The sequence below is a fragment of the Astatotilapia calliptera genome, chromosome 11, assembly GCF_900246225.1.
Source record: "Astatotilapia calliptera chromosome 11, fAstCal1.2, whole genome shotgun sequence".
Taxonomy (NCBI): Eukaryota; Metazoa; Chordata; class Actinopteri; order Cichliformes; family Cichlidae; genus Astatotilapia; species Astatotilapia calliptera.
The window spans coordinates 18,373,360-18,384,582 of record NC_039312.1 but is presented as its reverse complement, the minus strand read 5'-3'; the positions used below and the strand labels follow the sequence as shown (position 1 = coordinate 18,384,582).

At 42.2% G+C, this 11,223-nt stretch overlaps 1 protein-coding gene across 1 annotated transcript; it reads right to left on the bottom strand.

Moving 5' to 3' along the window:
* Nucleotides 1-147: 147 nt before the first annotated feature.
* On the bottom strand, nucleotides 148-9,572 carry LOC113031901 (kinesin-like protein KIFC3). The gene is made up of 20 exons (XM_026184421.1): nucleotides 9,191-9,572; nucleotides 8,835-8,957; nucleotides 8,572-8,668; nucleotides 8,277-8,428; nucleotides 7,904-8,156; nucleotides 5,868-6,040; nucleotides 5,432-5,497; nucleotides 5,028-5,165; nucleotides 4,751-4,948; nucleotides 4,341-4,514; nucleotides 3,854-4,001; nucleotides 3,614-3,744; nucleotides 3,387-3,498; nucleotides 3,132-3,313; nucleotides 2,950-3,054; nucleotides 2,735-2,865; nucleotides 2,522-2,642; nucleotides 2,263-2,392; nucleotides 1,389-1,618; nucleotides 148-1,274 (listed from the first exon to the last, which is right to left on the bottom strand). Exons 2-20 carry the CDS (start codon nucleotides 8,934-8,936, stop codon nucleotides 1,149-1,151), a joined length of 2,769 nt encoding a protein of 922 aa, XP_026040206.1. The 5' UTR covers nucleotides 8,937-8,957; nucleotides 9,191-9,572; the 3' UTR covers nucleotides 148-1,148.
* Between the last annotated feature and the right edge of the window lie 1,651 nt (nucleotides 9,573-11,223).

The following is an 11,223-nucleotide window of genomic DNA, read 5'->3' as shown; positions in this document are numbered from 1 at the left end:
AGAGGCTCTGTGCCTCACATTGCACCTATTGCTCGGTCCTCCGTAAATGGTGTTCCATCAACATTTGACCAGAGATGTAAGAGCTACAACAGAAAATCCAAATGGAGATGGCATGTCAAATGCTACTGAGCATCAAATAAGAGAAAGAACACTTAAACACACATTTATTCAGAAAATGTTCTGAAAAGCATCATTTAGTGACACCTAAGCACTCATGGTAGTTACTGCAACACTAATGTCTTGCTACATTTGACTCAAAAGTTAGTTTTGAATCAGTGGGTGATAACATGACAAACAGTTATGAACAATAAGCTGTATTTTTGGTATGACATTCACTACTGCACGGACCTGAACTGAAATGCTCCTATCCTTTCACAATAAAGTGCATCTTTGATTTCAATAGGCCCAAACTGTCCTCGAGAAGAAGGATATTGCACAGCTGATTATTTTACCAGTCTAATACAAGGCCACCTGCTCCCTCCAACAGCTTCCCTCTTTACACAAAACTCTTATCAAAGATCTAAAAAGAAATTCAGTCACTGCTCATCTGAAACTCACACAAAAAAACTACACAAACATGTGACATAAATGTCATTGATATGAATAATAGCCCATAATAGACTCTCCTACACACTACAACCTTCAAAAATATACCACACTGGCGACGAAGCCTACAAACTACAGACATTTATAGCAGAATGACTAATACTGCAAAAAGTGAAGTGTTGATATTGTGGCTCTGGAAGCTTATCAAACCTGTATGAGCAGGTTTGTAGCTCTAAACACTGATGATCACAGGAAACGACAGATCCTGGATTTTTGCATTTAAGAAACTGAGCTAGAGTGATCAGAGGAAGCATCAAAGTTCTGACAGTGGGACGAGTTAGATGATGTTTTGGCACTCGGAGTGGAAGAATAAATACGCCTGCATGCAGATTTTAACAATAATAAAGGGAACAGAAGCAGAAAATGGCAAAGCGGAGAATAAAATCCTCAATACTTAACCTTGATTGCAGGCTGGCATTTGGTGCCAAGTAGACGCCTGCAGATTTAGCCCTTGAGCACGATTGCTCGTAATCTTGTTGATAGTGTGGAGTTTTCATTTGCTGGTACTGACTGATTCATTCATTGCTAGTGGTTCAAGGCTGTCAGTCACACTGTCCTCCACCCGATTCAATCTTCCTGGCAGCAGGACCCAGTTCCACCTTGCACACCCTCTGAGCAAACTTCAGCGAGCACAAGGTCTCTCCCACATTACTCTCCAGAGCAGAAACCTTTAGTAAAACAATTTGAACAAAAATGATGCTCCTTATAAGAATTTATATTTACTGTAAATGATCACAGGCTTATAAATCAGGTATTAAGTAGGACTGGAGCAGTAATCTTACCTGCACAACCATGACAGTCTTGCTGCCCTTTCCCAGGGAGTCTTGCAATAAATAAGTAAGACGGGAGTTCCTGAAGGGGATGTGTGTCTGCCGAGCCCTAAGTGCCTGAATTACGTCTCCCAGTGCCAGCAAAGAGCGGTTAATATTCTGGGCCTCTTTCAGCCTCTCTCCCTCTGCACCGGACTTCCACACCCTCTCCGAGCCAGCCAGGTCCACCAGGTTCAACTTGCCTGGGGAGCGAAAAAGTAATGTCAGCAATAAAGTCAGTCATTCCAACAAAGACTCATACCAGATGTTTGTCTTATACACTTAACCCCTGCTTCTCATCCCAACCTTTACACACTGATACCCGTGTGAAGAGACAGTTTTAAAGGGTAAATTCACAGCCTGCCCTCACCTAAATTTAAAGTAGGTATTAGACTGTAAACCATGATAATAAGTGATATTAAGTGGCTTGGACGAGTCAAAACTGCATTTTCTGTCAGAGTAAAGATGTTTAATTACACATTTAATTCCTGAGATATCTAAATGTAAGATAAAGGAAGTGAAATTTCACTAACACATCTACAAGATAAAGATTTTTCTACATGACAAATGTGTAAAATTACAGAAAGACTTCTAGTAGCTCACTGCCGCAACTGTCCCTCAATCATAAAACATAAAATAGCATAAATGGCTGTGGGGGTGGACTTGAACAAACTTGAAAAACAATACAGGCAAAAGCCCAAAAATGTATTCCCTCCTTTATATTTTCCAAAGCCGTCCAGCGGGCTGGATTGGCGTTTTTGATGTGCTGATTCTGACCCCCGCACCTTATGTTTGACACCCTTGTGTAAACGTTCCATCTTGAACCAGAAATGCATTAATAGCTGACCTGTGGTTTTGGAACCAGTGGCGAGGTCAGTGCCCTGAACAGTGATACAAAGCAGGGCATGGGAGCGGGAGCTGTGCTGGTTCATCTGAGTGCCAAAGGTAATCCTGTTCCTTCGGGCTGTTGCTAGAATCTGGATTAGCAATCAATCAATTAGCATAAGTGTAATCATTTTTCTAATGCTGAATCATAATTCAAAAAATTGCATCTGTGTGGGTGTTTGAAAACAAATAAAAAGAAGAGAAGCAAACATTTTTTTTACCTTTTTGATGTGCTGAAAGCTCTTTACTTCGATGACCCTGAGGCCCGGCACGTGCAGCTGTCCTGTTCCATCCGGGTTGATCTTTATGTCCAGTTTCTCTCCATCTTTACTCAGCAGGTCTCTAAAATACAAAATACAAGTAGCCACATCTACAAGTGGTAGTTATTATTTAGGTAAGGCTCTATCGAAAGAAAAAAAAGAGGAAAGCTGTACCTTAGCACCTCATTGTAGATCTCCACAGAGCTGACTGTGACACTGTAAGACCACATGTCCTTCCTCTCCTCAATCTCACTGAAGAGATGTTTCAGTGCTCGCTGGTTGATACCTGGGTTTTCCACAGTACCCTGGAAATAAAAAGGGTACTTAGCTTGTATATTAAACCTTTAAATGTCTATTATGAGTAGCACGTACAGTAATCAGTGTTTTACCTCCATAGTGTAGGTTTTTCCAGAGCCCGTCTGTCCGTAAGCAAATATGCAGACGTGGTATCCATCGATGCAGGACGTCACAAGAGGTTCAATCTCCTGGAAGACCTGAGGAAACCAAAATAAAGGTTAGCGGTCTTCCCGCTGTACAATAATACTTCCTTTACACGTGTCATCTTTATTACCTCTTCCTGTGTGGACTGTGGGTGGAAGATTTTGTCCATTTCAAAGATGCGAGCCTTTCCTTTGCTCAGCACCGAGAGCGAGGACTCGTTGTTGGGGTCCGTCGTCACGACCACCGAGTGGTCCTCTCCGTGCTGGTCCTCCTTTAGCACTGGCTTCACGCGACACAGCACGCGAATGTTGCCTGCAAACAGGGAGCTCGCTCAGTGATGCTGATTTTACTTGGTGCGGCCAGTTTGAACCTTTCAGTGTTATACCTTTAAGCTCCACCAGCTGCTCGTGATACTTCCTGCGCAGTGCGACTTCTTTCCTGTATTTCTCCAGGAGATCTTTGTTGGCTTCAGACATCTCACTAATAGCAGCTGAAATCTGCAACATCAAAAGACAAAAAAAAAAACAAAACCCAAAAACCCTCCATCATGAAACCTTTTGATTTGGTCAGATAGGCAAATTTATTAAACATAGTTCTCAAGGCACCACATACCTGTTTTTTTGCTTCGCTGATAGCTGCTCCATAAAACTCTGAGAAATTTCGAACCTGGCTCCTCAGGCTGGCGTAGTCTGTCTTCATAGAGCGTAAAGTTGGAGGAAGTGATGTCAGACGCTTCTGCAAGCCTGACAAAAGGCAAAAAAAAAATCCAGTTTTTTCAAATCCAGTTGCTTTTTTATTTCAATTCCTCTTGGAGAAACCAAGAGTTCTTTTCCTGGAGGTTCAGTTACTTACTGAAGAATTGGTCCTGCAGGTTCTGAAAGTGTTCTGCTGAGCAGTTTGCAGCAGCCTTCACAGCCTCCTCCTTCCTCTCCTCCAAGTGGCCGATCTCTTTCAGCAGCTCCTCTTTCAGTTTACTGATTTCTTGTTCATACGCCGCAATCTGTAAGAGGTTCAGCAGAGCAGCTTGTCAGTCTGTGAGCTCGACTGCTGCAGTATGTGCAGATTCTGCTCTGCAATCACTTCTTCTGTCAATGAAACTGTGAATTTCCAGCAGCAACACAGAAACATCCTCCTTCTGACTTTGATTATCCATCCTGTGATGATGTGTTAACTAAACGGGGTGTTTTTTGATTTATACCTCTTTTTTTGGAACTTCTTCCACCCAACAGCTAACAAAGGTAATTCATTTCTTTATTTGCTGCTGCCTGTGACAAAAGCTCAAACATTGGTGGAGCACATTGTCCCTACTTGTGCAAATGGTACTGCCAATGTTCGTCACCTTGTGTTGCAGATTACAGCTGTATTCGTCTGACTTCCTGATCTGTTCCTCCAGCTGTTTGCACCGCTCATTCTGACCGGACAGCCTTTCGGACAACAACTCATTCCTCTGTCTGGCTTTGGTTAGCTGCTTTACTGTGGCTGGAGATTCCACCTCCACGGTCTGCGTGACATACTGGCAGAGAAGATACATCTAGTTAGGGGCATTTTCTCTAAAATAATATGAAAAGATATTGTCAGTATACCCAAATCAAATTATCTACATTATTAATTCTTTATATGTGTGTTTCTACTCAACAATATAAGTTACGAAATCAGTCACAAAGCATTTCTGTCATTTTCTTCATCATCTTGAAAAGTTTATGGCCATTGTTCAAATCCATTTAAAAAATTCTCCAAAATAAGATTTACCTTAATAATGGGCTCCTTGCCTCGCTCTCTATCCAACTCCAGCTGTAGGTCTCTCACTCTGTCCTCTCTCTTCCTCAGCTCCTCGCCTCTTCTCCACTCGCTTTGTTCACTCCGTCGCTCCATTTGCGACAGCTGCTCAGCACGCTGCTGTAGGGAGAGCTCCAGCTGCTGCACTCTGCCACGGAGGTTCTCATTTTCCTAAAGCAAAGTAGATTACAAGTGTAAGAAGGCCTAAACTGAATGTCTGTGAGCACTCAGCTGTGCTGGTCCCTCTCACCTTGATGAGCATGGTGCTCGACTGGGAGGGGATGGTTGAGAGCTGCTGCAGGAGGCCTTGAGTTACGCTCAGGCTCTGTTTCAGACTCTCATTCTCTGCTGACAGACACAGGACCCGCTTCTCCGAGTCTGTGGCCCCCTGAGGACATGAAACATAAGGCTGAGGACCAACATATTAACAGAAAAAATCCCATCATTTATCAGAAAAATGTCTATTTAGTATATGTATACATTTAGGTCAATGGTTTTTTTTAAAAGTAATTTCTAGTTAAGGTTTTGTACAAGGCAAGCAGACCACTGCTTGGCTATTTTTAACTTGGTCGTGTGGCAGCTCAGCTGATGAAGTGGACACTCACAAAGACTTGAGAAACGATTAAGTCAATAGTTTGACCGTGCAGCTCTTACAGTGGCTGTTCTCAGTCTTGACAGCTCCTCCTCACGCTCCTCGATGCAGCTCTTCAGCTCATCAATCTGTGCAAAATTACAAAACCATGTTTTTTTTACAGACATTTAAAACTAAAATTTACTTTTATTACATGTAACATAATGTCAAGCTGATGATTTATGTGCACATATTTTTTACTTTTTATATTTTGTGATATATTTTGAGAGACCCTTCCAGAAAGGCAGCATAGAATAGATAACAGAACGACAGCGTAACACCCAAGAGGATATGTTTGTGCTTTAACTGGATTAGCCTTTTTCAGTATATACATGCATTCATAATAAAACAAAATCTAAAAACTCACTGAAAGTTAAAGAGCAACTTTGGATTTCAGGTGGCATTTTTTCTTGCTTAAATTGGTCTAGCCTAGGAGCTAACTAGTAAGGAGTGGTCTACCTGCTGTTGAAAGGTTTGTATTCGAGAGTGTCTGTCCCTTTCCTTCTGCTCCAGCTGGGAGTGCAGCAGACGGAGTTCTCCTCTCAGCCTACTCCTCTCACCCTGCAGGCCGTGCAGGGACTGCACCAGCCTGTGAACCCCAGCTTGTGCCCCTTCATCACTACTAGACTCACCTGGTGGACCAAATAACATCCATTATAATCATCAGCCTAAGCGCAAACAAGGTCTTTGTAAACATATTAATATTATGCCAGTCACAAATAGTCAGAATCAATAACATCTGAACTTCCACTCACTCGTTTTCTTTTTTAAATGCAGTAATTTTAATTTAATACCACTTCTACAGTGCACCTAAAAGCTTCCAAGTGACTGTAATATTAATGAAAATGAAAAGTGTGCTGAAAGCTCCCTCACCCACCATGTGAAAAATGCAACAACCTATTAAAAAAAGAGCCTATTGTCCAACAAGAACCTGAGCTGCATGCCCGACAGCTTTTAATCGCTTTCCTCCTCCTCAATGATTCATCGGGTTCTGTCACGTCTAATTTTCCTTGCTGGGCTCTTTGCTAATTTTATCAACGCGTTATGTCAGATTTCATTGCTGTATCAAAAAGAGGTGGTGGTGCAAGATATTGAAAAACAAAAAGGAGACGAGGCCACAGCTGTGAATTAGTGGTGCAGGCGTAAATGTGTTGGCAAGCACTTGAAGCTGCAGAGGTACTAATGTAACGATGTGAATTTTAAGACAGCAGCTTGAAATGGTGCATGAAAATGTATGTTAAACTCTGATAAATGTCATCTGCATGCAGGGCAAACCATTCGGTTTAAATACTGAATCACAGACAAAGATACAAACTGGTTTACCTGCTGAGGCACAGAACCAGTCCTGCATGACACTAAACAAACAAACCAGACAGACTTGTAACCCTGGGACGTAGGCCTTGGGCTATTTTTAGTCCAGCACGTTTACACGTGCTGCCTAGCATGTGCCCGACCTTGTAAGTGCATTTGCAGGAAATAAAACAGCACTAACAGCCCTGTTTTATTCATGACAAAGAGTCACTGAGTCGCTACACAAGTACCACAAAGTCTCACCGCATACTCACATATCTTTATGCAGAAACTACAGAGCCAGCACTCAAGGCCTTAAACACGCCTACTTATAGAGATGCTTATAATCTGGTTTGGGTTATCATGCATATTGAGGTATTCCTCTGAGGCTATATAAGTGAGCTTGAGATCTACAGAGCTGTTAACAACCTGACCATATGCACAACACCAAGGGAGAGAATACACTGCTGCGATGTCAAAGAGCCATTTGGTCAAATCTGAAGCACATCAGATACAAACATCTAAAGCTCTGCGGTCAGTTGCAGCTGTACAGTGTCTGTCTGGCTTCTGTGACATCATTACTGCCAAACGTCTTGCATCCTAATAAATCTGATTAACCTGTTTTTCTACAAAAGTGCTGCCTCGCATGTACTTTGTGTTCCCAGTTAGATAAAATCAAACTCTTTTCTAAAGCTGGGTAGGTGGACAACTTAAAAGGCACACACCCACATTAAATGTAGTTGAACTACATAATACCCCATGACAATGAACCAAAACACTTAGTCATCATGCTTTAAATCTCTCGTTCTCAATGCTCTTCACATTTTTTAAGCAGTAATGGAATATTGCAGAATTTTCTCCACTGTAACAGAGAGAACATGAGCCCTGTCTCATTTAAAATACAGAACCTAGTCCATTCGTTTTCATTCATTGTCCTGCTAATTCATCTTCCTCCAACTACCCACTCTGGAATCTCATAAATCTACCTTCAGACATGTGTAATTTTCACCACCTCTTTTCCCACCAGCTGAGTGGATGGGTTTATTGAAACAGCCCCTTGACCTTTTCCTCATTTTTGTCTCACACACTCCATGACAATACACCGCAATCTCACGTTCCCCTTATTTTCCCTTCCCCCATCGCTCCTTCCCTCCCCCCTCTATCATATCTCCTCCTTTTCTCCAACCTCATCCCAGCTCTCTCACCCTCGCTCAGTGGACTGGGGCACTGTTGCTGGCTGATGGCCTCTTCCAGACTGCTGATGATGCTGTTCTTGTCCCGGAGACGCTGGCGGTAGGAGGCTCGGAGAGCCTTCATCTGGCGGCGGTGCTGGACTCGGTGCCTCTTCAGCTGGACCCGGTACTGGTCAGCCTGCTGCTGCAGTTGCTGGAAATGGGAGTACTGCTCCAGAAAACTCAGCAAGTGGGACATCACTGCCACCAGGGGAGACTCTGCCAACTATGCAGCGAAGAGCGCACACAAACACACGCACATAAACCTTAGTAATGTGCAGAATGCCCCGGTTTGGGGAAATCGAGCTCGTGTTATTCTGTCCTACATCAGTTGGACACTTGTTACCTTTCCTGTTGTTTCGAGCTGAACCTGGGAAGCTCTTCTCTTCTCAGCATCCTGCTTGAAAGATAGAAAAGCGGCCAGAGGAGTGCAAGCTGGGATGTCAGGGGTGTCTTCCACATCTTCATCGCTCATTTCATCTGTGTCACTGCTGCTGCCTGGATGACATCGCATCACACAAGCAATAGAGTCAAGGAATGTATGTACTTATTGATCTCTTGTAGACAAAAACAAAAGTGTTATTCCTAAATACTTTCATTTTATGGTTAAAAATGCCCTGAAAGACTATTTGAGCACCCACTTGAATCACTAAAGCGAGCACAAGCTTTTTTTCCCACTTTGGGGGTGTGGCCATCTCTCCTCCTGCTCCTTGTTTCCATGGAAACAGGTCCTGGCTCCTGAGCACAGCATCATATATAAGAGTCAGTAACACAGTAAAATAGACATGCATACAGCAGCATTGTATACATCCTTTGTTAGTGAGCTTATGGCCTGCATGTTCCCCCCCATTTATTTATTTCAATCGAGAACCCCCGAGGCTGGACATGATATGGCTAGACGTACATCTGGGGAATCTCCACACGCCCCTTCCAAGGCTTCCTCCTCCTCCTCCTTCTTAAAGACAGTGTAGAAGATGTAGACCAAAAGGGAGTAAAAGGCATACATCTCCACGCTGCCCAAGAGTCTCTATAGATGACAAATGAGGTCATTAATAGCACGCATCTTTACAAAGGTGGAGAAAAGCAGAATTTTATTTTTGTACTCTTATACTAACGAAACATTTAATATCAATGATTTTTAAAGGTTACATAATAACAAAATCTAGTGCAAATACACAATGACTTCTACAGAGGTGAAACATTGTTTCTATTGTAACAATCGCTCTGTTCCATCACAATAAAACGCTTCGACTTCTTTACCTTATCAAATGAATTCTCCTCTTTGGTGTCAACTCTCCGACATTCCAATCGTTCGTGTTCCACTTTCAGCTTCCATCTGTATTCCCAGTGATGACTCTTCCCATGCAGCTCTTGTTCTCAGAGCTGCAACAGCATCTCACAGCTGTGTGCAGCTCCTCTGTGCCTCCTTCCCAACCGTCCTCTCCTCTCTCCTCCCCTTTGCTCCATCTACAGGCTGCATCTGCAGCGAGCATGCTCAGTGCAGTTTCCCGATGCGCTGCAGTGGTGAAGTGACAGATACAGGCAGTCATGGAGACAGATTGAGGTTGTAGGTTTGATGCCAGCGGTCGCAGTCAGGGGTGACAGTGACCATAAAAGGTGCTCGGAAAAATCAGAAGCTGCAGCTTCATGCATCTGAAAACATCGGAATGGTTTCAAGGAGTAAAAAAGTGGTTTAACAATGATAGATAGCACAACAGTGAGATGGCTGTCAGGTTTTACATGTTTGTTTATTTAACAAGTTAAATACAAAATGTCAAACTTCTAAATGGTCAAAAAATAGAAAACTAACACTTGAAAAGGCAACAATTACCATAACATTTTGGATTTCCCACAAAAATGCTAAAAAGCATCAGTGTTCATCTTTTCCCTGAAGACTGACATAGGCAGTCCCAGAGAAAGGCACAGATGCTTGCACATATACTGCAAAAAGGAAAAACTGCTGAGGAAGCTGCTCACACCCCTGAAATCTTTAGGGAGCCTCTGCAGCGTCCACTACAAATGACTGTAAGGAATATCAATATCTCACAAGGTCAATGTAAATGACATGGGACACAGTGAAACGAGGGTGGTTTAAACAGGCCAGGTTGTTTCAAGTACCAAGACAGCTGATACAAACCAAGAAAGTTTTTTTTTCCTTCTTTAAATTAACTGATAAGAATCAAACAGTTGTGATGAGATAAGGGCTGGGCCAAAACCTTCAGCCACTGCAGATTTTTTCTTCTTAAACAGACATCGTGCTGAGTTTGCAGAACAAATATCACCCAGACTCTGAGGCAGCTGGAAACCACAACATTAAAACTGTTAGAAGAGCCGGAAGATGGAAGAACACTGCTAAAAAGGAAATTCATACAGGAAGTTCAAATATACAAATGACATCTTTAGAATAGTCAAACACAACATATGTTAAGTAGACTTCTACAAAAAGGGTATCTTCAGTCATGGTCTCTTGGTTTGGCTGTATGTTCCAGAAAATGCAGAGGCAAGCAAAAACAAGCATTACAAAAAGGACTATTGTAATATTCATGCTGTGGTACTATCATGCTGGAAAATTTTCCCATCTTTAATTTCATCCAGAATTATTTCTTTAATGTTTGGAAATTCTTCTAAATTACTGTTTAAAACTATACTTTCCTTTAGTACATGTGCTCTCTGAGACGATGAACCACAAATCCTGATGCTTTTCCCTGAATCTCCCTATATCGCTTATTTATTTTTATAGGAAATAGGAATAGGAAATCCCAGTCACCCTAAAATCCAATTTTTAAATCCTATTAAAAGTTTCAGCTTCCCACACCCTCAGCTGGCACCTTCAGTTTCTTGGGTTTTTTAATAGATACGTTTCAAATTCATAAATCATGTTTAACTTTTTGGTACCGCCCTCAACAACCCCCCACCCGCAAACTTATTTCTTACATCCTTGATTCCTCTCCTAGTGAGGTGAGGATAAGACATCATCACACACATAGAAACAGTATGGGTCTTACAGAGCAGGTAGACAAAGGTCAGAGGAGACAAGGAGGCAAAAGGTAGAGATATGAGACAAGCCCACAACAAACCCCCTTACCTTCAACACAGGATTTTTTAACCAGTTCTTTTAACTTGGGATTAATTTACACAAGTATAATGTTTGTTTTTATCAAAAGGCAGTGTGCATAGATTTCACTTAAATAAAGTAACACAGACTCACTGTCTTTACTACATACATGCTTACTGCCATGTTTCATTTACTCCCCAAAAGCTCATTATGAGCCATAAAAATGCTGCATGATGAT